The 26,466-nt window shown below is 43.3% G+C and overlaps 1 protein-coding gene across 3 annotated transcripts in view; it reads right to left on the reverse strand.

Annotated features, from left to right (window-relative positions):
- COMMD10 (COMM domain containing 10) overlaps window positions 1–24,579 on the reverse strand; it is a 120,885-nt gene extending 96,306 nt beyond the window's left edge. For 2 of the 3 annotated variants that reach the window (XM_054809695.1, XM_054809692.1), the window contains exons 1-4: window positions 24,280–24,579; window positions 24,058–24,148; window positions 21,059–21,169; window positions 19,193–19,348 (exon numbers count right to left, since the gene is read on the reverse strand). In XM_054809695.1, the coding sequence (XP_054665670.1) occupies window positions 19,193–19,348; window positions 21,059–21,169; window positions 24,058–24,148; window positions 24,280–24,311 (390 nt within the window). In that variant the 5' untranslated portion in view covers window positions 24,312–24,579. The remainder of the gene's footprint in view (window positions 1–19,192; window positions 19,349–21,058; window positions 21,170–24,057; window positions 24,149–24,279) is intronic. The other variant, XM_054809693.1, reaches the window with a different exon arrangement.
- Window positions 24,580–26,466: the final 1,887 nt, after the last annotated feature.

Consider the following 26,466-nt stretch of genomic DNA (forward strand, 5'->3'; position numbering starts at 1 on the left):
AGTGCGGAGGAGACACCAGCAGGATGAAGCCAAAAGTGTACTCAATATAGCAAACAAATACTAAAACAGAAAAAAGGTGCACTTTTTAAGAGGAAGGCAATGATTCACAGGCACAATTTGGCAATCATCACAGGTAGGGTCTTCATCACAGAAATATTCTGTAATCAAGAAGAGAGTGTTTCCTTTAAGATAAGCCCCAGATCAAACATCAGTTTCCTACTGATGGGAAACTCTAGCACTGGGGGCAGGGGAGATGACTGCATAAACACACTGATTTCTATTCTCCATTGTCGCTACTGACTTCAGTTGTATTAAGGTGGCATGAATATCTTTGAAGGAAGATTTGGATGTTGCAGCTTCTTTTCAACAGGCCTCACTGTAACAACTGCTCCATATGCGAGGAAGTCTGCAGTGAAACAGCTGATTTTCACACTGGTTGCAGAAAGTATCTGACTACAGTTCTGTACCACATTTTGAATAGCAACAAAAAAACCTGCCAGTATACAGTATTTCAAAATCTGTCACCCTACTGTACAAACTTATTCAATTTCAATACAATCCAGTTTCCCCATTTTATAAATGGATTTACTAAGGCATTTTGTGGTTTCAGTGAGAAGTGTTCTTCAATGGCAGATTTAAAATCTGTAAGATTCAATCTTTATCCAGACATATAAGTCACAAATTGAATGACCAGCATCTTCAGCTGACAGTACTAGGCAAATCTTCAAATTAAACCCAAGACTCAGAGTAGGCACCACAAAAATGGTATGTAACTATCAATAAAACCATACATATATCCTCCATTCATAAAACAAAGTCAGGATAATAGGGGTTTATTTTAAAAAGCATGAAAATCTGTAATTAAAGACAGTCATAACACATACGCACAGCCAAGTTAAGCAGAGGTTGCACAGTGCCTGTTCTAAATTTTAAGACCAGACTTTGCAACCTTAATGGTAGTTTTGCCATGTATCTTAGTCATGTCATCGTAAGGAAATAAGAATCACTGGATGGATCTTATCTACCTAGTCACAATACTAGAATGCAATGTTGAATCAAATTCTGCCTTAATCTCACAGATACTGCAAGATCGTCAGCAAACAGACAAACAAAACAAAATGAAACAAAAAGGAAAGCAGCCACTATGTTTTTCACCAGTAGACAAGAATAATCTTCTAGGCTCTGAAGTAGTACCACATGCTACCGTTGCATTGAACTAGACACAGTGATAGCTGTAACATAAGGGCAAGGAAAGGGTTGAAATGGGTCAGGCAGACAGACAGTGAATTTACAGAATCCTGTAAAAAGACTGACCAAATAGAATACAATCCCCAAAGGAAAAAATTCTGGAAGTTTTTTTGGTTTGTTTTTTTTTAAAAGAAGAGAAGCTATTTACGTGGCTTTGTATCTTAGCCTCAAAAGAAAGCACTGTAAGACCAACAGACTGAAGATAGGTTGGGCCAAAGACCCAGTCGAGTGGTTAAACCAAGTGAGTATGATAGAGAGGCACTGAAGCCACAGGCCACGCATTATGTTTGCTGTGAAACTCTTGGAGCCCTCACCACAACTTTCCCTAATGATACCAGTAACTTTAGGAGGCAGAAAAAAAAAACATAAAATGAGGACCAATAAGTGTTTTAACTTTGCAAACTGGAAGTTTCAGCTTCTAATTAATGCTACAAAAAGCAAGAGGAGTAAGCCAAAAAGCCTCTCAGAGAGGATTTGAATATTTAGAGTGTACTAAAGTAGAAAAAGAGACTGATTTAACTCTAAAAGGAAAATCTGCAGAAATTATGTACCTAAAGCCATCTTATTTGGTGAGTATGTAAGATGAACTAGATTCTTCATGCAAGATTGGCTCTCTACTGAAGGGTTAATTTCCTCTGACTCCCCATTTTTGTCTGCAAGGATAAAACCCTATTTCTCTTCAGCAAACCTAAGTTAGCACGTACGCCAGAAAAGTGTTATTTTCAGACATCTTTGTTCAATATTCAAACCAAAGCTCCTCACATCTTCAATCTGAATTTAAAAAAGGTAAAGACACATACCAAAAAGTACTAGTGTACTTCAAAAGGGAGGAAACAAAAGAAATAATGTGACATGAAATTGGTAGAGCAAGACTGCTGCTAAGAAGCAACAACTTCAAAAGACTCTTCCCTAATTGAAGTTACTGCGGGTTTTCATCTTTACATGTATTTTAATTGATAAGCAGCTAGCTTGAAAGCAAACAGAAAGGGAATGTATGACAAACATTAGAAACAGCATTCAAGATTCCAAAACCCTAGTATTTAGGGATTCACTTTGTGCAAAAGGTAAAAGTGGTGTTGTGCTCTCTCTCTGGGAAATTTATGGGCACAGAGTTGCAGTAAAAATATGCACCAGCCTACGAACACTTATATGGAAAAGTCATAGCTGACTGGCTCTTTTATCTGGCATAAGAATATATAGCAAAATCCAATGGTGGCAAGATGAAGTTGGATAGATTCTAATTAGCGATACATTTTTATTAACCATAAAAAATACCCCAGATATTACCTGTCATTTCAAGCCCTGAAATCACAAGTACAACCCTGTTTCAAAAGCTCTTTTACATATTGAAGAAAAATTACAGTTTGTATTACACAGGAAGTTACATAAGATAAGCATGGTACTCTTGTAAGCTTAAAAGATGCTATTTTGCGTTCAGGAACAGAACAAATGTTCCAGATGTTTTTTTAAACATTCTTAAAATGTACCTTCTTCCAACCTTTATCACTTACGCTTTCTTGGTAGAAAATAGAAGAGGGTAAGAAGGATAGGAAGAAATCCATTTAAAAAATCCTCAGGAAGTACTACCTACTAATTTTAAACAATTAAAATAGGTACTAAAAAAGATGGGCAAGTGGAAGATTGAACAGGTTCGTTTGTGCTATCGATGGTGTGGTGGGTTGACCCTGGCTGGAGGCCAGGTGCCCACCAGAGCCGCTCTATCACTCCCCTCATTCACTAGACAGGGGAGAAAAGGCATAACGAAATGCTTGTAGGTCGAGATCACTCACTAAGTATCGTCACGAGCAAAACAGACCAAACTTAGAGAGGGAATTCATCTAATTTATTACTAGGCAAAACAGAGTAGAGGAATGAGAAAATAAAATCAACTCTTAAAACACCTCCCCCCACCCCTCCCATCTTCCCGGGCTCAACTTCACTCCCGGTTTCAACCTTCCCCCCCCTCAGCGGCACAGGGGGACGGGGAATGGGGGTTACGGTCAGTTCATCTCACGGTGTTTCTGCCACTTCTTCATCCTCAGGGGGAGGATTCCTCTCATCGTTCCCCTGCTCCAGCATGGAGTCCCTCTCACGGGGTGCAGACCTTCAGGAGCAAACTGCTCCAGCGTGGGGTCCCCCACGGAGTCACAAGTCCTGCCAGCAAACCTGCCCTGGCATGGGCTCCCCTCTTCACGGGTCCACTGGTCCGGCCTGGAACTTGCTCCAGCGTGGGCTTCCCACGGGCCACAGCCTCCTTCGGGTGCCTCCACCTGCTCCGGCGTGGGGTCCTCCATGGGCTGCAGGTGGAACCTCTACACCCCCTCTTCCTTCCTCCATGGGCTGCAGGGGGACAGCCTGCTTCACCATGGCCTTCACCACGGGCTGCAGGGGGATCTCTGCTCCGGCGCCTGGAGCTCCTCCTCCCCCTCCATCTGCACTGACCTTGGTGTCTGCAGAGTTTCTTACATCTTCTCACTCCTCTCTCTGGCTGCAAATGCTCTCCCTAACTGTTTTTCTTCTTCTTAAATATGTTATCACAGAGGCGCTGATTGGCTTGGCCTTGACCAGCAGCAGGTCCGTCTTAGAGCCGGCTGGCATTGGCTCTGTCAGACACAGGGGGAGCTTCTAGCAGCTTCTCACAGAAGCCACCCCTGTAGCCACCCCGCTACCAAAACCTTGCCACGCAAACCCAACACATTCCACCCCTCGCCTCTGTGAATCACATATTTAAGAATTATCACTAAAATATACATTCAACACAAAAGCTACACACACTAATCACATCAACGAGGAAAAAGAAAAAAGAATTCCCCCCATCAGAATCAAAACAACACTATCACACCACCAAACAAGAGTGGACAATACACACAGAATCCACCTCTCGTCCCTTCACCACTATTTCACTCTCAGGCTAAGTTCAGTCAATGTTTTGCCCGTTACCTCTTCCAATTACTGTCCTTATCTCGATTTTCTCCTGCCCCACGTTGGGTGCCAAAATAACAAAGCCGCGCACGGAAAAGAAATGTTGGAAAGACAGCCTTGATGTGTGCTGGCACTACTCAGTAGTAGCCAAAACACTGGTGTGTTATCAACAGTTTGCTAGCTACCAATACACAGCACAGCACCATGAGGGCTGCTGTGGGGAGAATTAACTCCATCTCAGCCAGACCCAATACAATCTCCACCCCTTATTCCATACCATTTGTGTCATGCTCACGCTCCACACACTTTAATACATATATGTATATATTTTATAACCGTTTCATTGTATTTAGTTCTTATTAACTATAATCTCCAGTCCTTTAATAGATGGATGTTACTCTCCCGTTCCATGAGCTTCCTGTGCTCCTCCAGATGTTCATGAACCGACTATGACTTGGGCCCAATCTGTCAGGATGGCTGTTCAGGTTCAGTTGTTGGGCACCAACACCGGCTTGCTTTGGGCTGTTGTTGCATTCATCTGGCTCCTTGCGAAACTTGCTCTTCGTTGGTTTAGGTCATTCCTTCTACATTACTTCCTAGAACGTACAACTCACATTACAGATTATTTTACCCCAAGGTTAAATCTCCTTGAGGCACACACCGGGTCTCCCCATCTTTCCGCATTACCCACCAAGTACACCCAGGTCCCTGAGCGAAGACAATCCCAGAAATGGGTTTGCCTTTTCCCATGGGAGGAGCAATCCACACCACCTTCCCCAGCCACTTTCCCATGTGTACTACAGGGACCTTGTCTCCTCCCACAGTATGTAGGGGTTTCGTTTGGGCAGGACCAGGACGGTTAGCAGATCCTCTGGTATTAATCAGCCAAGTGGCTTCTGCTAAATTTGTATCCCAGTGCTTCCATGCCCCATTACCTAATGCCCTCAACATAGTCTTTAACAGTCCATTATATCTCTCGATCTTTCCAGAGGCTTGTGGGTGATAGGGGATGTGATACACCCACTCAATACCATGTTTCTTTGCTTATGACGTTATTTCGAAAATGAGTTCCATTGTCTGATTCAATCCTTTCTGGGGTACCATGTCGCCATAAAATTTGTCTTTCAAGGCCTAGGATGGTGTTTCGGGCAGTGGCATGGTTTACAGGAAATGTCTCTAGCCAACCAGTAGTTGCTTCCACCATGGTGAGTATGTAGCGCTTGCCTTGGCGTGTTCGTGGCAATGGCCCAATATAGTCAATCTGCCAGGCCTCACCGTATCGAAAACCCAGCCACCGCCCTCTATTCCAGGGAGATTTTACTCGTGTCGCTCGCTTGATTGCAGCACATATTTCGCATTCATGAGTGACTTGTGTGATGGCCTCCATGGTCAGGTCCACGCCTCGATCACGAGCCCATCTGTATGTTGCATCTCTCCCTAGATGTCCTGATGTTTCATGGGCCCACTGAGCTACAAATAGCTCACCCTTACGCTCCCAGTCCAGGTCCACTTGAGCTACTTCAATTTTGGCAGCCTTGTCTACCTGTTGATTGTTTTGATGTTCTTCAGTGGCACAGCTTTTGGGTACGTGAGCATCTACATGACGTACCTTCACAGCCATGTTTTCTACTCGGGCAGCGATGTCCTGCCACAATGCAGCAGCCCAGATGGGTTTACCCCTGCGCTGCCAATTGGTCTTCTTCCACTGCTGTAGCCACCCCCATAAGGCATTTGCCACCATCCAGGAGTCAGTATAGAGATAGAGTACTGGCCACTTTTCTCGTTCAGCAATCTTTAGGGCTAGCTGAATGGCTTTCACTTCTGCGAACTGACTTGACTCACCTTCTCCTTCAGTGGCCTCAACGACTTGTCGTGTGGGACTCCATATAGCAGCTTTCCACTGCCGATGGTTTCCTACAACACGACAGGATCCATCAGTAAATAGAGCATAACGCCTTTCATCTTCTGGTAACTCATTATATGGTGGTGCCTCTTGGGCACAAGCTACCTCCTCAGGCAGTGCTCCAAAATCTCTACCTTCTGGCCAGTCCATAATCTCTTCCAGGATTCCTGGGTGATTGGGTTTCCCTAGTCGAGCTCGCTGCGTGATTAGTGCTACCCACTTACTCCATGTAGCACTGGTTACGTGATGTGTAGAGGGCATGTTTCCTTTGAACATCCAGTGTAGCACAGGCAATCGCGGTGCCAAGAGGAGAGACGCTTCTGTACCAACAACTTCTGAAGCAGCTTGAATCCCTTCATAGGCTGCTAGGATCTCTTTTTCAGTTGGGGTGTAGTGGGCTTCTGATCCTCGATACCCCCGGCTCCAAAACCCTAATGGTCGACCTCGGGTTTCTCCTGCTGTTTTCTGCCAGAGGCTCCAGGTAAGGCCATGCTCCCCAGCTGCAGTGTAGAGTACATTTTGTACAGTTGGTCCTGTTCGGACAGGCCCAAGAGCTACAGCACGAGCTATTTCCTGTTTGATATGCTCAAAGGCTTGTTGTTGCTCAAGGCCCCATTCAAAATAGTTCTTTTTCCGGGTTACTCGATAGAGAGGGCTCACAAGCTGACTATAACCTGGAATATGCATTCTCCAGAACCCCACAAGGCCCAAGAAGGCCTGTGTCTCCTTCTTGTTAGCTGGTGGAGACATAGCTGCTATCTTGTTGACCACATCCATAGGCACATGACGGCATCCATCCTGCCATTTTATTCCCAAGAACTGGATTTCTTGTGCAGGTCCCTTGACCTTACTTTTCTTTATGGCAAAACCAGCTTTCAGAAGAATCTGAACTATTCTTTTTCCCTTCTTGAATACTTCTTCTGCCTTATTACCCCACACAATGATGTCATCGATGTATTGTAGATGTTCTGGGGCACCACCCTTTTCCAGTGCAGTTTGGATTAGTCCATGACAAATAGTAGGACTATGTTTCCACCCCTGGGGCAATCGATTCCAGGTGTATTGGACACCTCTCCAAGTGAAAGCAAACTGTGGCCTGCATTCGGCTGCCAAAGGAATTGAGAAGAATGCATTGGCGATGTCAACTGTAGCATACCACTTGGCTGCTTTTGACTCCAGTTCATACTGGAGCTCTAACATGTCTGGTACAGCAGCACTCAGTGGTGGTGTCACTTCATTCAGGCCACGATAGTCCACTGTTAACCTCCACCCTCCATCAGACTTTTGCACTGGCCATATGGGACTATTAAAAGGTGAATGAGTCTTGCTGATGACTCCCTGGTTCTCCAGTTGATGAATCAGCTCATGGATGGGAGCCAGGGAGTCTCGATTTGTGCGGTATTGCCTCCGGTGCACTGTCCTTGTACCAACTGGCACCTGTTGTTCTTCAACTTGCAGCAATCCCACAACAAAGGGATCTTCTGAGAGACCAGACAGTGTAGATAACTGTTTGATCTTCTCTGCGTTCACAGTGGCTACACCAAAAGCCCATCGGTACCCCTTTGGGTCCTTGAAGTACCCTCTCCTGAGGTAATCTATGCCAAGGATACAAGGGGCCTCTGGGCCAGTCACAATGGGGTGCTTCTCCCACTTGTCCCCTGTTAAGCTCACCTCAGCCTCCAATACGGACAGTTCTTGGCATCCCCCTGTCACTCCAGAGATCTGGATGGGTTCTGTGCCCCTATACCCTGATGGTATCAGTGTACACTGTGCACCAGTGTCTACCAAAGCCTTATACTTCTGTGGGTCTGATGTGCCAGGCCATCGAATCCACACAGTCCAGTATACCCGGTCATCCCTTTCCTCCTCCTGGCCGAAGGCAGGGACCCTCTATTCCTGTTCCTGGTCAGAGTATTCACTGTCTGACCCTCGCAGTGACAGACCAGAAGTCCCCTCACCAGGATCAAGGGAGCTGATTTTAGTTTTACATCTGGGAGATCGCTGTTTGCCTTCTCGGGTCTCTGTAGCAACTACACTGACGGCCTTCTTGGGTGTCCCCTTCTTAACAGCTGTCTTCCCTCTTAGTTCACGAACACGGGCTTCCAACTTAAAGGTGGGTTCACCATCCCACTTCCTCATGTCCTCCCCTTGGTCACGCAGGAAAAACCAGAGTGTACCACGTGACATATACCTGGGGCTCCCTTTCCCTCTGACCGGAGCAGGAGATGACTGATTTCTTGGGGTACCTCTGACAGCCAACATGCTGGCCCATAGGGAGGAGGAGGTACAGAGGTTTTCTTCAAAGTTCTGAAGCCAAGAAGACACCTTCTCCACAGCTGGTGTGTCCCTATCTGGGAAATACATTGCTGCCAAGCTGTTAGAATACGATGCTGGGGCACTTAGAATCACCTTCCTCCACATGGCCCGTGTGCACAGGACATCCTCTGGATCTTTGGAGACCTCCTCATCATCTAGATCACTATAGATGACTTCCAACACTGCTAGTTCTCTCAGGTACTGGATGCCTTCATCTGCGGTGGTCCACTTTCCTGGGAAGTTGACAAGATCTTCCTTGAATGGGTATCTTGTCCTCACACTTGAAAGCAGCCGTCTCCAGAGACTGCAAATTGCTGTCTCTTTTCCAATTCCCCTCTCAATTCCTCGGTTTCTAGCGAGGGATCCCAGCTGTTGGGCTTCCCTGCCTTCCAGTTGCTGACTGTCGGCCCCATTATCCCAGCATCGAAGCAGCCAGGCAGCAATTCGCTCACCAGGCTGGCGGCTGTAATCTTTCCGCATATCTCGAAGTTCGGATGAGGTCAGAGACCGGGTAGTTTCTGCTTCTTGTCTGATTTCTCTCACTCCTTCCTCCCACTTCTTTGCTGAAGGACCGGCTTCCTGCTCAAACCTCTCCTCCTCTTCTTCCTCTTCCCTTACTAGTCGATGATATGGACCTGTTGACCTCCTGGTCCACTGTTTCTTTTTTACTACTGGGGCAATTACTGTAGTTGTCATTGTTTGTGTCCCTATCTCAGCCACGGTGTCCTCAGCTGCAGTTTGGGTGCCTTCCTCAACCACAGTCCTCTGGGAGTACTGCACTGTGGCTCGATAGGCACAGGCCAGGCCCCAATACAGCGCTAGAAGCTGTTGGTTTTCGTTGGGGTAGGCAAGGCACCCTTCTATCAGGTGGCGTGTCAGTTTGCTGGGATTGCTTGCCTGTTCGGGTGTGAAGTCCCAGGCTACAGGAGGTGATAATCGCCCTAGGAACCCGCCCAAATCCTTCCATACACCCTGCCACCCAGGGACCGGCTGCCTCAGGGCACGTTTCACTATTGCTTCACTCAGAAGTTGTCTCCCCTTAAACCAGGACGAAACCAAACTCCACAACACCCGTAATATGCCAGCAGTATTAATTAGTAATATTAATGAGCTTACATAAGGGTGAACAAGGACCTTGGGAGCCTGCATAATGAAACCATCCACGTCAAACCCAGGTAAAGAGAGAGAGATGTATTCCCCCATCATCTCCACAAGATAGCTCCCCCAGCACAGCAATAGCAACGATGCCAGGGCCATGCACATAACCATTGTTTGTACGAGCATGCTCCCCAGTTCCTTCATCCTCCCCACAAAATAGCTCCCCCAGCACAGTAAGATCGTCAACACTAGGCCAAAGCACAGAGCAGCCATTGTTTGTATCAGCATGTTCCTAAGTTTAGCAAAATAGAGATAAGCAGCACAGCTAACAAACCCCATGACCTGCACAGGAGATTGCAACTTAATAACTACTATAGCTGTAGCACCCTTAATACTAAACTGCCTTTGTCGTGCCCCACGTTGGGCGCCAAAAAGGACTGTGGTGGGTTGAGCCTGGCTGGGGGCCAGGTGCCCACCAGAGCCGCTCTATCACTCCCCTCTTCAGTAAGGCAGGGAGGGGAGAAAGGAGGATGGAAAAAAAAAACCAACCCCAAACTCGTGGGTCGAGATAAAGGCAGTTTAATGTAGCTAAAGCAAAAAAGCCGCGCGCGGAAGCAAAGCAAAAAGCAGAAGATTATTCTCTACTTCCCATCAGCAGGCGATGTCTGGCCACTTCCTGGGAAGTAGGGCTTCAGTATGCGTACCTCTTACTCCGGAAGACAAACATTGTAAAAAAAAACAACGAATGCCCCCGCCCTGTTCCTCCCCCTATTCTCAGTTTCTTATTGCTGAGCAGACGTCATATGGTATGGAATATCTCTTTGGTCAGTTTGGGTCAGCTGTCCTAGCTGTGTCCCCTCCCAAGATCTTGCCTACCCCCATCCTGCTGCTGGGGAAAAAGAAATGTTGGAAAGACAGCCTTGATGTGTGCTGGCACTACTCAGTAGTAGCCAAAACACTGGTGTGTTATCAACAGTTTGCTAGCTACCAATACACAGCACAGCACCATGAGGGCTGCTGTGGGGAGAATTAACTCCATCTCAGCCAGACCCAATACAGATGGCTATCAAAATAAATCTCAGAGGGTATAAAACTGTGCCTTTACTACATTTTTCATCACTTGCTTTCTCTCTGTCACTGTTTGTGATGGCATCATACAATGCACGTTGCTTCACAATCCATTGTGACAACGCCTGTAGGTACAATATGGTCTTTGTGACCGCTGCTTGTCACTGTAAGAATGACACTGTAAGATCAGACACTAACAAGAAATTGAAAGATTCATTCTGTTGGAGCTGTATACCTCCTTATTTTGCATTTCTTCTGATATCAGAAAGAATTTTTCCCCCCTTACACACATGCACACATAGCATGCCAATTCTCTTTTTTGTCATAACCACCATAGGATGCATGTGTTTCAGTGTATTTCTGTAGATTTGCCAGCATTTAGAAGAGGGAATTTAGCATATTCACATTACACATACAGCCCTTAGCAAGAAGGCCAGTTTCTGAGAAAAATACTTTCAGAGTTTTTCCCATATGGCTTCAAACAGCCAGTCAAGATACAGAATTGACAGCTCTTGTCAAGAATTTTAGGTGCGTAATATCACTAGTTGCATTCCCACGCATCATTATATGAAGCAATGCTGTCTGAAGTCTATAAAAAACTTCTCCTTCTTGGCAACATAGGACTCATCTTTTTAATTATATATATTTTAAAGATACCCTGAATAGTTTTCCAAAACAAGAAAGCTATGAGACATTTAGGTTGACCTGCCTTTAAAACAGATAGATTTACACAAAGTACCAAAAAATGTGCAGAGAACATAATATAGGGGGAGGAAGAAGGCTAGAAAAGCAACAGAATTAATGAAAAATTGCCATGAGAATTCAGAATGAACCCTACTAAAGCTAGCTCTTCTTCGCAGAGAGGAAAAAACACATTTTAATCTGATCAATAGCTGTTCTGATTTCTAAACTGATACATTACCCAACAAAGACTTAAAAACTCGATCAGATTAATATCAGACTATTACCACTGGACTATCTTTCTAGAGACCAAATTAAGAATGTGTTCAAAGAAAAAACTGATACAAATACCACTATTGTAATTAACAAGGATTGTATTATACAGCAGAAATAATATAATAAAGGGACTGTCATATAAGTAAAGAGTCAAAGAACCAATTAATGCAACAGGAAAATATACATAATTAATAACCCTGTGCAACTGAAGACTGTCTATAGGTCAGTGAAGAAAAATGAAAAGATGAAGTGAGAAAATAAATACTATTAAACAGTACAGCTTTAGTTTAACTCTACAGTTTTCATTCATTTCTCAAGACCTTAATGTCCTATGAACTAAGCAGTCTCCACCAGACCTATGTTCAAAAAAGCACATTTTTTCCTCTAACAATTACAAGTAGTGTTCAATATGCCACAGAAAACTTCACCAAATCAGTATTCTGGGAAATACTTGTTCCGTTGCTCTAACAAAGTCAATTTGGCTTGTCACCCTAATGAACCTATCAGCCAGCGCATTACCGCCTACATCTCTTGCATAGAACTGACAGACCCAGAACCCAGAATACTACTTTTTACCAAGTTGTATTTTGCATGTGAGAAGATAATCTGGCTTAAGAGAAATAACATGTCAATACAAGCGAAATATCTGTAAGAAATTACTTCTCATAATAACTAATGGTCTGGAGTCCAAATCTGAGCACTGCTGCAAACCAAAAGATGCAGTGGCCTACTCTCTCAAAAATGGCAATGAGCCAAATTAATTAGTAATATTATGAAAGAATAATCCTGGACAGTCAGCTACCCACGAGTTTTGGCCATCAGTTCTTCCTTCAGTATGCTCAAAGGCTCCAGTGTTTGTGTGATCTGCAAATCATACCTCTAAAAAAAAGAAAACTGTCAACCATTTTATGTTCTCTTAAAACAGAACTGAAAGATTAGGGCCTGGTCCTTCTTGTGTACAGTACAGAAAACGGACTTAGGGGTAGCACTTCGGTACATCCAAAGTACACAGCTTCTAAGTACCAGATGCCAGGAGAGACTCAGAATTATTTTGCCACTTGAATTTTACTAAAACACTTTAAAACAAAGATAAAATTCCAATTAGATCTTTCTCAGTTACATTGCAAACTCTATCTTGAACAGTTTCCCTGAACACCTTCTCATGCTGGAACAAAACGATTGAGATCTCAGTAATACTAATCACGACCCTGATTCTGCACTCGGATCCACATGAGCAATCCCATGTGTACACCCACTAAAGCCACTATAAAGAAAATTCAGAGGTGGTAAGTGTACAAAAAAGCACACAGCAAGCAAAAGCATGAAATATTCACACATACTCTAAATTCTAGATTAATATGTAGTTCTGTACACCACCTAAACAGGTCAGTAAAAGACCCTACCGAATAGGTAGTGACAACCAAAAAGCTCATACTTATTTTTAAAAGAGTATGAAATAAAAAAAATCTGTATTCATAGAATCATAGAATGGTTTGGGTTAGAAGGGACTTTTGAAGATCACCTAGTCCAACCCTCTTATCATGGGCAGAGACATCCTTCACTAGGATGTTCACGTTGTTCAAAGCCCCATCAACCTGACTTCGAACACTTCCAGGGAGGGGGCATCCACAACCTCTCTGGACAACCTCTTCCAGTGTCTCACCACCCTCATTGTAAAAAATGTCTCCTTTACATCCAACCTAAACCTATCCTCCTTCAGTTTACAATCATTGTGCCTTGTCTGCCACTACAAGCCACAGTAAAAACTCTCTCTCTCTGTTTCTTACAAGCCCCCTCTAAGTATTGAAAGGCCACAATAAGATCTCCACGGATCCTTCTCTTGTCCAGGCTAAACAACCTCAACTGTCTTGACCTGTCTTCGTAGCAGAGGGTTTCAGCCTTCTGATCATCTTCATGGCCTTCCTCTGAACCCACTCCAACAGGTCTGTGTCCTTCCTGTGCTGGGGACCCCAGAGCTGGACGCACTACTCCAGGTGGGGTCTCACCAGAATGGAGCAGACGTGGAGAATCACCTCCCTCGACCTGCTGGTCACACTTTTTTTGATGCAGCCCAGGATACAGTTGGCTTTCTGGCCTGCAAGCTCACGTTACCAACTCATGTCTAGCTTTTCATCCACCAGTACCCCAAGTCCTTGTCTGCAAGGCTGCTCTCAATGCATTCATCCCCAAGTCTGTGTAGATATCAGGGGTGCCCTGATCCATGTGCAGGACCTTGCACTTGGCCTTGTTGAACTTCATGAGGTTCACATCAGACAACTCCCCAAGGCTGTCAAGGTCCCTCTGGATGGCATCCCTTCCCTCCAGCTAATCAACTGCACCACTCATCTCGGTGTCATCCACAAACTTGCTGAGGGTGGACTCAATCCCACTATGCCATTGATGAAGACATTAAATAGTGTTGGTCGCAGTCCAGATCCCTGAGGGAGACCTTTTCTTCCAAAATATATCAGAAATATGTCAGAGACAGATAACATGCAGGTTGACAAACAGGAAACTTCCAGGGAATGAGAGTGAGAAATCACAGACTATGTAGCTTAAAATAAAAACAAAATAGACAAGACTCTTTTCTTTAGTATTTCTCATAATAAAAAGAGGATATATATTAAAATCAAAAGATAATGGATATACTGTTTTAAAAAAAATCAATACATATCACTTCTCCCTCAAGTGGTAGAAAAATCAGAAATCAGGCAAGTACACAGACTGAAACCTCCAGGTTCATTAAGTAGGATATTTTACAAGTGATAAACAATCATCTTTGAGGGTACAAGACAGCTTCTAAGTCATGAGATGAGGCAGAAGTTTTCATCAAACAGGTTAACTAGAGGATTCCATCCCTATGCTTCCATCCAAGGTGCCAAAGACTTGGATACACAATGAACAGGTTTTCTGATCCAGTACAGTAACTCCTGTATGTCTGGAATCAGAATCACTAACAAAACTACAAGTACGCTTGACCAAAAAAAAAAGCATCATTATGAATGCAACTTCAACCATACACAGAGCATGAATACATCAAGAGTCTTGAAAAAACCAACCACAAAAACAACAACAACAAAGAAATCCAAAACCCCCCACCAAACACCAATCCTCAAGATTGCTAAGGAAAGCAAATTTCACTCCTATCTTCAAGAAGGAGGACCCAGTGAACTACAGGACAGTCAGCCTCACCTCAGTCCCTGGGAAGGTGATGGAACACCTAATCCTGGAAACCATTTCCAGGCACATGAAGAACAAGAAGGTGACTTAAAGTAGATAACATGGATTCACAACAGGGAAGTCACTCACATTTGACCAACCTGATGCAAGAAGCTGCTACAAGTTTCCCCTACGTCAGATAGAATCAATGCCAGCCAGGTCCAAGACAGACCCACTGCTTGCCAAGGGCAATCCCATCAGCAACGGTGGCAGTGCCTCAGGGATAATGTACTTAAGAAGGGGAAAAAAAAACCTGCTGGGGCAGAACAACAGCAGCCAGAAGAGAGGAGTGAAAAGATGTGAGAGGAACAACTTCGCAGACACCAAGGTCAGTGAAGAAGAAGGGGAAGGAAGTGCTCCAGGTGCCAGAGCAGAGATTCCCCTGCAGCCCCTGGAGAAGACCATGGTGAGGCAGGCTGTCCCCCTGCAGCCCATGAAGGTCCATGGTGGAACAGCTATCCACCTGCAGCCCATGGAGGACCCCATGCCAGAGCAGGTGGAGGCACCCGAAGGAGGCTGTGACCCTGTGGGAAGCCCATGCTGGAGCAGTCTGGTCCCTAAGGACTGCACCCCGTGGGAGGGACCCACGCTGGAGCAGTTGGTGAAGAACTGCAGTCCGTGGGAAGGACTCACGTTGGAGCAGTTGGTGGAGGACTGTCTCCCGTGGGAGGGACCCCACACTGGAGCAGGGGCAGAGCATGAGGAGTCCCCCCCTGAGGAGGAAGGAGCAGCAGAGACACCGTGTGATGAACTGACCACAACCTCCATTCCCCATCCCCCTGTGCCGCTGGCAGGGAGGAGGGAGAGAAATGGGGAGTGAAGTTGTGCCCAGGAAGAAGGGAAGGGTGGGGGGAAGGTGTTTCAGGATTTAATTTTTATTCCTCATTACAAGACAGCCAGTTGAATATGAGCCAGCAGTGTGCCCAGGTGGCCAAGAAGGCCAACAGCATCCTGGCTTGTATCAGGAATAGTGTGGCCAGCAGGAGTAGAGATGTGATCATCCCCCTGTACTCGACACTGGAGAGGCCGCACCTTGAGTCCTGCATTCAGTTTTGGGCCCCTCACTATAAGAAAGACATTGAGGTGCTGGAGCGTCTCCAAAGAACGGCAACAAAGTGGTGAAGGGTCTAGAGAGCAAGTCTTATGAGGAGCGGCTGAGAGAACTGGGGTTGTTTAGTCTACAGAACAGGAGGCTGAAAGGAGACCTTATCACTCTCTACAATTACCTGACAGGAGGTTGTTGGTTTCTTCTCCCAAGTAACAAGCAATACGACAAGAGGAAATGGCCTCAAGTTGCGCCAGGGGAGGTTTAGACTGGGTATTAAGAAAAATTTCTTCACCAAAAGGGTTGTCAAGCACTGGAACAGGCTGCCCGGGGAAGTGGCTGAGTCACCACCCCTGGAGGTATTTAAAACACGCGTAGATGTGGTGCTTAGGGACATGGTTTAGTGGTTGGACTTGGCAGTGCTAGGTGAATGCTTGGACTTGATGATCTTAAAGGTATTTTCCAACCAAAAGGATTCTATGATTCTATGACTCTGCTCTCACTGGTAATAAATTAAATTCATTTTCCTAAGTTGATTTTGTTTTGCCCATGATGGTAATTTGTGGATAATCAACCCATGAGCTTTTTATTGTATTTTCTCTGCCCTGTCCAGCTGAGGAGGGCAGTGATAGAGCGGCTTTAGTGGGCACCTGGCCTCCAGCCAGGATCAACCCACCACACGCTGTCAGAACAGTCCTGGGCAACTGACTGTAGATGGTCCTGCTTGAGCAGAGATGCTAGACCAGATGCCCTCCAGAGGTCCCTTCCAACCTCAACCATTCTGTGATTATGTTGCTGACAATTATGACAACAGAACAGTCGTATTCTTTTTATGTATCTAGTATTGCTTCTATGAGAGATGTGAACAGCACAAATCATTAACTTATACATGGCCATGTAAATAAGTACCTATACAGAGGGCGCATTGATAGGGTCAATTGTTTTAAATATTATACCTGTATATACACGTTGCAGAGAGTATTAATAATTGGATACACATCTCTTTTTACAAAGAAGTTAATATAATCTCTAAATCAATCTAAAAACCAAAATTGTATATCTAATCTAAAAAGCTAGCACTTTGGTCTAAGTAATTTTCAGGATTCTAACTTTTTTTTAACTTTAATTCAAGATGTTGATGAAAGTTTACAGGAAGTTGGCTACTGTAACAATGTATCACAAGTAAGACTATTTTGCCCACTATTTCTCAAGGTATAGAAAAATAATACAGCAAATATGTGCCGATACACAATTACTTATAGAATATAGAAGTAATTAATTAAGTGATCATGCAGTCATCTACTGAACTTATAAGACAAGGAGATTCATAAGATTATAAGGAGATGGCAAGTTCTTCTTCCATTATCCCATACAATTTTAAAATTATTTTACCTCTGTGTGCTCTGTTAACAGAATAAATACTTTATTTACCAATTAGTTCTGTGAATTGAGGCTTTGGGTTAAGGAAAATTTCTCTTGAACTTTGAGTTTTTCACTCAACTAAAGTCTACAAGATTAAGACATTTTTGAAACAAACTGAGAAAATGAATTTAAGTTCAAACGCAAATTACACCTTAGAGTCTACACTCACACTCAAACCGATACTCAACTTGTCATCTAGGCTATGAAAAGAAAAAAAAAGGGTGAACTTATGCTTTAAGCATATGTAGACACATGCACCTATATTTAAACCTGCTTTCACGCCAAAAAACCAAATAAGTTGAACTATATTTTGGCAGTTGCTTTTCTGCAAGCTTAATTACAAATGACAGTTTAAAACTGCTTTATATGAGAAGTAACATACTAGCAAAATGCCATTCCATGAGATCATGGTGAAGTCACAAAGAACCTCCAAAACTGTATCATACACCAGAAACATTGTATGTTGCAGGGCTCACAAAACTGCAGACAAGAAACAGAGAAATGTCATCCCCAAACTAGGTCACAGAAGGACCACAAGTGTGTATGGTACAAGCTTCAAATAAAAAAAGGATCAAAGGCATTATTAGTTTCTTGTATGCTGAGGACCCAGGAGTAAACATATTAGTGCATAGTCCATCTGAAAAAAATTCTTAGACAGCTGCTTTGTAGGCTATCTTCAGAATTGCCTTCCATTCAGCACACATATGCTGTATTCTGAAAAGTTAGCCTTACAACCTTCTGTGATTTCACCTCGTTTTCAAATTACTCACCTCCTTCAGTGGACAGTCATACTTGCCTATAAACTCGCAGTATTGCTGACCATTTAAACTTTGGGACCTGTATGCTTGGCATTGGTAGATGTTATCTCAAAAAGACAGAAGCCCAAAATGTCTTGTTCAACTCTTTTTTTTTTTTTATACTTACTTTATCAGTCATTTATTTGGTTAGGTTTGTGAGCTACTGTAATTTTCCACATGAAAATTCTGCAAGCTTTGTGTCTAAAATTACCCAGTTTTATAAAGGATCAAGTTTAAATACTTTCAAAAAATTATCTGTGATGCAATTCTGAATATCGTTAGCCTGCTCCACAGACATACCTTATGTCCTCAAATTTGCATTTTATACCTAATTAAAAATCTAGGTTTATTTAGGTGTAAACCTGCTGGTATAAATTATGTTGTTCCATTTCTGTCAGTGTGTCATGTGTACCTTATATATAAAATCTATTTTCTATGTATATTTTACTAACAAAATCATAAAGTAACGAACTGAATTTTATCCCAGCAAGATATACAGCAATGATAAAAATAAAGCAACAATAATTGAGACAGTGTTCCACAATTCTTTTGAAGCATTTGATCCTGGCTGACACTGATGTGTTCAGTATACATGTTCTAATGCAGCTGAAGGCTTATTATGTATCAACAGAAGGATGTTGTTATACCTTCTCATACATGTACACATTTATAACTAAAGAAACAATGAGACTTCCACAGCATGTATCAAAGTTTTAACAGGTAACAGGCACATATGAAGCAAGATTATTATGTCATCAGAGAAAAGTATCTCAGAATCGTAGTATCTCAAAAAGGGCATCATCCAATCAGCTTACAAAATTAGATATGGCAGGGGCTCATATACACTGTAAGTATAGAGAATCAACAGGCTGATGAGCTAAACCACTGCAAGCGTTCCCGAGCACATTCTACCCTTGCCCTATTGTAAAGCATGTTCACAAACATCTCCAAATGGTATGTAGATTGCATTACATTGCTAACAGTGCACATACAGTCAGGTTCCAGCAGCTCAGCTAACATATAACATCTCTTCAAGATACTGGAACTCCACTGCCTTGATCACATTTATCTACTACCTACTAAGTACCCTTTTTATTTTCCAGTATCCTGGCTTGTCACAAACTTTGTATCTTAGATTAAACTCCTGGCTTTAAAACAAACCTACGCAGCTTTATTCTCTCTTAGAAAAAACATTACCTTCTGAGGAGTCAAAACCCTCTGCCTGAACTTTTCAATCGTATCTTGACCTGCAGCTGCCCATGCACTGGCAAATGCTTCAGCTTTGTCTTCATCCAGGTGAATGTTTTGCAGCTGTTGTTGCAATGAAGCAGGCTTCAAATTATGATAGACTGCCTGTTAAAAGGAAAAATAACTGCTGTTGTTAAGTACTGCAAGTTGTGCCAGATATATTCTACCACAGATGGCCACCATGTTCACGTAAGGTTTTTACTAGCAACGCTACTGTGGGACTGCAAGCATGCTGTTTATCTTAACCCTCTGAATGAGAAGATAGAAAAGTGTAACTATCTCAATTGTATCTCAAAATGCAGTATTACAAATGACTCTTCTCTAGACAGACAAACTATGAAAAAACGCATATACAAGCTGAATCTGAGTATATGTATTTTATTTCACTGCACATAATGCCAAAGCAGCCATCACTGAAAAAAAAAATGGGCTTTGAAGTCAGTTATGAGGTAATATTCTGAAAAGACAGGAACAGTTTGTCAAAAACAGTGAATTAGCTATAACCTCCCTAATAGCATCAATTTTCATGGTAAACACTCTATATAGTATGCTGGTCTCCACTTTCAAAACAGGACTCCGTCACCACCACAGTGGGGGAAAAAAAAGAGAAAAGAAACAACACATGTGAAAAACATCATGCAGCAGTTTTATTATCTATAATGTGTTCATAGAACAAAGGGCTGTTAAAAAAGTTATGCTCTGACAGAATAAACAGCTACTCTAAGAAGCGTAGGTATCAGCAGGAACACAAGAGTCCTCACACAATACGTATTCCACATGGGGCTCTTCTTTGAGCAGATATTAATATCCTTCCCTTTTTTTTTTAATGCAAAGAAGTAAGTCCTAGAGGACACTGAACTGCTTTTTCTGTTCACCTTCAGGAATTATCATATAAATGAAGCAGTCTGATGAAATTAGGACCTGGCAATAAAACAGGTAAGTTTGCTGTTTGAGATGAAAATTCAAAATTCTAGTCTGGATGCAACCTCAGGTTTCATTTTGATTTTTTGGTGGATAGAAGCCATGAAGAGGATGGTTTGTTTGTTTTCTTTCGAATGCTGTGGTATGTGAACTAATCATAAACTGATGTGTATGAAAGGACAAGATTCAAATCCCACAACAGACCATGGGTATGCATGCCCTCTGCAGACTACACTCTTACTATACGTGCATAAAACACATGGATAACACCATGGCTAAGAGAATTCCTAAGAAAGTTACTGTATTTACCATAATACATCATTTTTCCAGCCTCAGTAAGTGGTAGACTGTAGAACTAGAAAACCTTCTCTGTTTACAAGATATTTAGCTCTACACCATGCAGTCACCTACTGCTTCAGATACTAGAGCTACATCAGGCATGCCAGTTCGCCTAAGTGCAAACTGCTTCTGTGCATGAAAATTTTCTGTAACTGACACTTCATGTAACTTAAGCAGTGCTCAATAATGCCATCTAATATTTTCCTTACAGAAATTAAAAAAAAAAAAACAAAAAACAGCTGGCTTGCTTACAATGAATATGAGGAAAGACCACGTCTCATAATTATCAACACTTCTCTCAGAGTCATCCAGAGCTCACTTCCACCACCCATATTTACATTAGCTGGAAACTCACTCCACAAATGTAATGAGTCCACTCCAAATCAGGAAAGCATGCAAACAAAAGCAATAAAATCATGCCTCCAAAACATACATAATATGCTACAGATACATATTTTCCCTACTTCCTTTTTAACCTGACCTTTAAATTTTTGAAATCTACAGTCAGATAAAAAAAAATATACTTATGAATTCATAAGGATAGAAACAAGGTACCTGTTCCAAAATGAATGATATAGTTTCAAGAACTAGATGAAGATCCTGTTTTTCCAATGAAAAAGCTATTTGAAGTTTTTCTTCTTCATCTTCACTGAAGCTACTTTCAGCCTGAAGCACAAAAATGGTTAGTCCTAACATTCCATTTAGCAACCAAAACCATATCTGTCAAAACAAAAACCTTTTCCCCATTTTAATAAACATAGTGGCTGTCCAGTTGTTTCTAAATAGAAATAAAAAGTAAAGCTCTTTTCCAACAGAAAAATACAATACAATTCCTCTCACTGAAAATCAAAATTAAAAGCCAACAGTATTACATAAGAATTTATCAGGATTACTTGAAATACATGACAAGAAAATGCTTTCTCTTTGCACCTGAGAGACATTATAGAAATGTTTTTCTTTAAACTAGCTTTCAACTATCAGATCATCTCTAACAACCTTTTATAAATAAAAGTATGAAAAGCAGGAACTGTGTTACTTGAATCAGAACTCAAAGAAAACAGAAAGTATAACGAAGTTAGTTAGATATGCTTCTTTCACTCTGGATACTCTTTTGAAAACCACTCATGCTGTTATAAAGGAAATAAACATAAGAAGGACAAGGAACTGTTGGAGCAAGTCCAGAGGAGGGCCATGAAGCTGATCAGAGGGCTGGAGCACCTCTCCTACGAGGACAGGCTGAGAGAGTTGGGGTTGTTCAGCCTGGAGAAGAGAAGGCTCCAGGGAGATCTAACAGCAGCCTTCCAGTACCTGAAGGGGCCTACAGGAAAGGTGGTGAGGGACGGTTTAGCAGGGAGTGTAGTGACAGGACAAGGGGTAATGGGTTTAAGCTGAAGGAGGGTCGATTTAGATTGGATGTCAAAGAAATTCTTTACTGTGAGGGTGGTGAGGCACTGGCACAGGTTGCCCAGAGAGGTTGTGGATGCCCCCTCCCTGGAAGTGTTTAAGGCCAGGTTGGATGGGGCTTTGGGCAATGTGGTCTAGTGGAGGGTGTCCCTGCCCATGGCAGGGGGGTTGGAACTAGATGGTCTTTGAGGTCCCTTTCAACCCAAACCTTTCTATGATTCTATGAAAGGCCTCACGTATGCTTATTCTGAAAGTCAGATTTGAATCTACAGCCTACTGTATTACTGAGAATGTGCTGTACTTTTAAAATACAGCAGCTACATTTACTATACTACACCAAATTGAATAGTAATTTCAATGCAGATATTGCCATCTTTTAAAATTTACTTACTAGCAAATCTGTGCTACAGACATCAAAACACCGTATTTAGACCACTTAGTAATCCAAAACTGCAAAGCTACACAAAAAAGGCAATTGAGCTGTCAGAATAAACAAAATCAGGCAATTACAGAAAAACTTCAATGATCGCAATGGGTGTAACAGGAGTATCAAAATGGAAACATTATTTGAATCATTAGCTCTTAGAAGGAAATGCAGACCTCTGGGTATCTGCTTCGTTAAGGCAAGTAAGTTTATTTAAAGTTTCCAGTGCTTTAACACGCCCTGGAGTTAGATACTTTGGAAAGGCCAGGTGAATGATTCATGAGATTGACCAAGTGGGCTACATTAAAAAGATCACTCCAGATCATGTAAACACTGATTAAAATTGTGAAGAGCAACTAAACTGCTATTGAGTAGGGTGGTTTGGGGTTTTTGGGTTTTTTTCGGGGGGGGGGGGGGGAAGGTTGGTGACACTTTCCAGTTACCAATGAGTTAATATCCACACACAACAATCGAGAAAACCCTCTGCAATCACAGCAGCACCCAAGCTAGTAGTTTTGGTAGGAATAAAATCAACCAATTGAATCAAATAATCAAAATGATCCTTACAGTCTCAGAATTAGGACCTTTAATGCATTTGTATTTTCTATCCATGCTGCTCCTAACCTGTAATATTTTAACATTTAGTTTGTATCCATATTTGTATAGAAAACAAATTCTGTATTTTTTATATTTAACATGAAACAAGGGAATAAACAAAAACTGACACTGAAAGATAAAGAAACTCAAGAAAATAATTTCTGGTTTAGCATGTCTTACATTTTCCCCCCACAATATTTAGTGCCAAAGTTAGATTTAGTCTCCATTTGACTTTTTGGCACTCTGATGAAACTGACTACTGATTTTATTTCTTTATTTTGTTTTTATTATTTATTCTGCAATTTTAAAAAAAATACCGACACTTCTGTAAAGATGACAAAACTATGCACTAAAAGTTATGAACTTTATTTTTAACCTGAATTCCACAGACGGCTTTGATCAACTGACATACAGAACAGGCGGGGGGGAAAAAAATGCATTTAGGCTTTCTGTCTGAGGGCAAGAGTGGAGCGAGTGCAACAAGACAAGGGACTCTTGTCTCCACTGAGCACGTTCTCAGAGACACCAGCACCCGGAGGTGATGCAAGCAGGTTATGATAAACATTACTGGTTCTCACACCATTCACCTTCTGTCATTCATTACTGGTTCTTATTTCATTCACCTGAAATAGTTCTAATAATTAGTGAAGAGTGAAATTACTTGATCAAAAATACTTGAAAAAAATTGAAGCAACTGTCCCTTAGCAAAAGGGAGCATCGCATCCGCCCCAAAAAGACGCCTCTGTAGCACCTGGACAAAGAAGGGGCAAAGCCCCTCCCGGCTCGGCTCTGTTCCCCGCCTGTCCCGTCCCGCCCCGCAGCAAGACAGGCCCGGCAGGCCGCGGCAGGAGGGCGGGCGCGACGGAGAGGAGCGGAACTCGGCAGTTCGCTCTGCTTCGGCTACACCGGCACCACGTGTGGCAGACCCACCCACTCCTGCGGCTTGGCCCTGAGCAGCGCGGCCAAAGCCCCGGCAGGACGCGACTGGGCCCTGCGTCCGCCGGCCGCGGCCCAAGACCCCTGCCGCACACGCGAAGCCCCCGCTTCCGCCTCGTCCCGCCCGGCGAACACGGGCTGCCTGCCGGACACGGCCCCAGCGGGCTCCCCGCCCGCAGCCCGCCCCGCCAACCTTCACGTGCAGCTTCTGGAGGAGACGGGAAACGAGTCGCGGGAACCGGCCAGGGTCCACCGCGTTCAGCAGCGACACGGCCCTGCGGATGCTGCGCGGAAAAAGAGGAGGTGGTCAGGCCCCGCCGCGCCCCGGCACCGCGGCAAGGCCCTGCCCCCGACCCGCCCTGCCGTGCTACGGCGGGAGCGCTGCCGCCGGTGCCACCGCCAGTGCCACCGGTACCTGTCGCTCTCCGGGACGACGGGCGCCGCCATGACTGCCGCTGCAGCCCCGCCCCCCGACGGCAACGCGGCGGGGCCAAAGGCCGGCGCTCCGCCTCGCCTCGCCGCGGACGTGGTGGCCGCTGGGCTACGCTGCCTGGGTTGCGGGGAAGGGAGAGCGAGCTTGTGGTGGCCTTCGCGGGGGAGCGGTGCCTCCCTCACGGGTTTGCAGCACCCCGCAACCCTCGGTAGAGGTTATAGTTGAAGTCCTCGGATTTAAAAGCTGTAAAGTCGTACTGGTGCCTAGCAGAAGGTACTGGAGGGGAGGTATTAAACCCTCCGTCACGTGTCGTCACTGCTCGTATTTGAGTCATACCGCTGAAGTGTGGGTTGTGTGAAAGTCCTCGGTCTCCCTAGGCCCCAGAGAACCCTTTTGTGCCCGTGTGGTAGCGCGCAGCCGGCTCCAAACCGCGGGAGAGCGAACTTCTCGGTAGGCCCCGGCGGCTGCCGTATTGCTGCAAATTGTTCCGGAGGCCGTGGAAATTTCAGTTCACATGGAAGCGGCACTGAACTGAGTATTCCTACCCCATGGATATTATTACCTGGAATGGATGTAATGTCTGTGAGATCTCTAGTTTCTGTCAGATTTGGCTGAAATTGGAGGAGAAAAGGAAAAACCGGTTTAAAAGACAATAGGACAAGCAGCATGACTCTGTAAACCTTGTTTTTCTAGGAAGCCAACTAAAAATATTAAAAATCTGCAAAAGGCTTCTGAATGTGGCTGTAAAGGTTTATAAGATGTGGCTGGAAGGGTTAGGTGTGTGGTAATAAGTTATGGTAGGCTCGTAAGTTATGGTAATAAGTTACGGAAAAGGCTGGAAATTTTTTGAGGTACTGTAAATAAATGTTTTGTAAACATACATGCTGACATCTTGCTTCTGTCAAAGTGAGGGGAATTTAGTCATTAACGTCAACAGGGCCAGGATTTCAGCCAGCACCTGTAAAAAGATAATGTCTGTTTAAATAGACTCAGCCTGAAGAACCAACTTCAGGAAAAAAGAGTGACAAACCTGGCCATACTCCAACGGGAATTTTAAAACAGAGAATTCCTGGCTGAGACTTTAACAACATTTGTACTGTACCTCTTACCCGAAGTTGCACCCACAGTTGTTGTTACGAAAAGCAGCTAACAATTTTTCAAACTATTGTTCTGGAGTGAAATATAATTACATTCAACTATTTAATCTGTTTTTCTGTACTCTTATAAAACATGAAAAGACAATATTCTTGCAAGAAATTTATTTGGCTGGAAAAGAAAAATGAGTGTTTCACTCCATACTGAAATAATGTAACTTCTTGGTCCAGGAGATGTCCCCTGAGAGCAGAATTTTGTTCAGTCAAAATGAGCAAGGGCGACTGGAAGTCTAGACAATTGCTTACTTATTTTAAAAAGTTCCAGCTGATATAGGTATTGGATGTGCCACTCAGGTTTGCTGCCAGTTCTCTGGTTTTATAATCATATGGACCTATTTTAAAGTGTTTTCTTTTATACTTTGCTACATCAAATGAAAATTCAAAATGAATAGTCAAAAAAATGAATATTAAAAACTCAGCAGAATTCTGAGCAACGTATTCCATATGGGTCTGCTTCACAGAGAAGGTTTGACCTGAGACCTCTGGAGGTTTCTTCCACCCTGTATTCTTCTGTGTTCAAAGCCTCACTGAAGAAAGACAGGAAAGAGAGAACCTAGTTGGAAATAATAAATAATGAATCTGACAAGGTGCTGTCAAGTGCAAAATTAAGAAATCTTTTTTCCTAATACCTTTTCTGTTCCTAAAAAAGAATTATAAAAAGTTGTGACTTCTCATACATCCATTCATTTATTACTGTTTTGTACTTGCATCCATGTTCCATTTTCTCAATGTGAATAGCTTTTTTCACTTAGCTAATGACATTACACAATTTAATGTATTTTATCAGTTGTCTTAACTACCCATCTAATTAAGACACATTTTGAGTCAAATTATTACCCATGTTTTGACTCGAAATATTCCACTTAGACATGCAAATGGATGTTTTATGGGCTTTTGGATTAGTCTGCTCACATTCTATGACAAAATCTTAGCATCACTCACTGAGACTTTAGAGCATTTAGCTGCTAATGAGAGTTAGGAATCTTACTGCCTTACAACAGTCTAGAAAAGTTTT

The sequence above is a fragment of the Grus americana genome, chromosome Z (genome assembly GCF_028858705.1).
Source record: "Grus americana isolate bGruAme1 chromosome Z, bGruAme1.mat, whole genome shotgun sequence".
NCBI lineage: Eukaryota > Metazoa > Chordata > Aves > Gruiformes > Gruidae > Grus > Grus americana.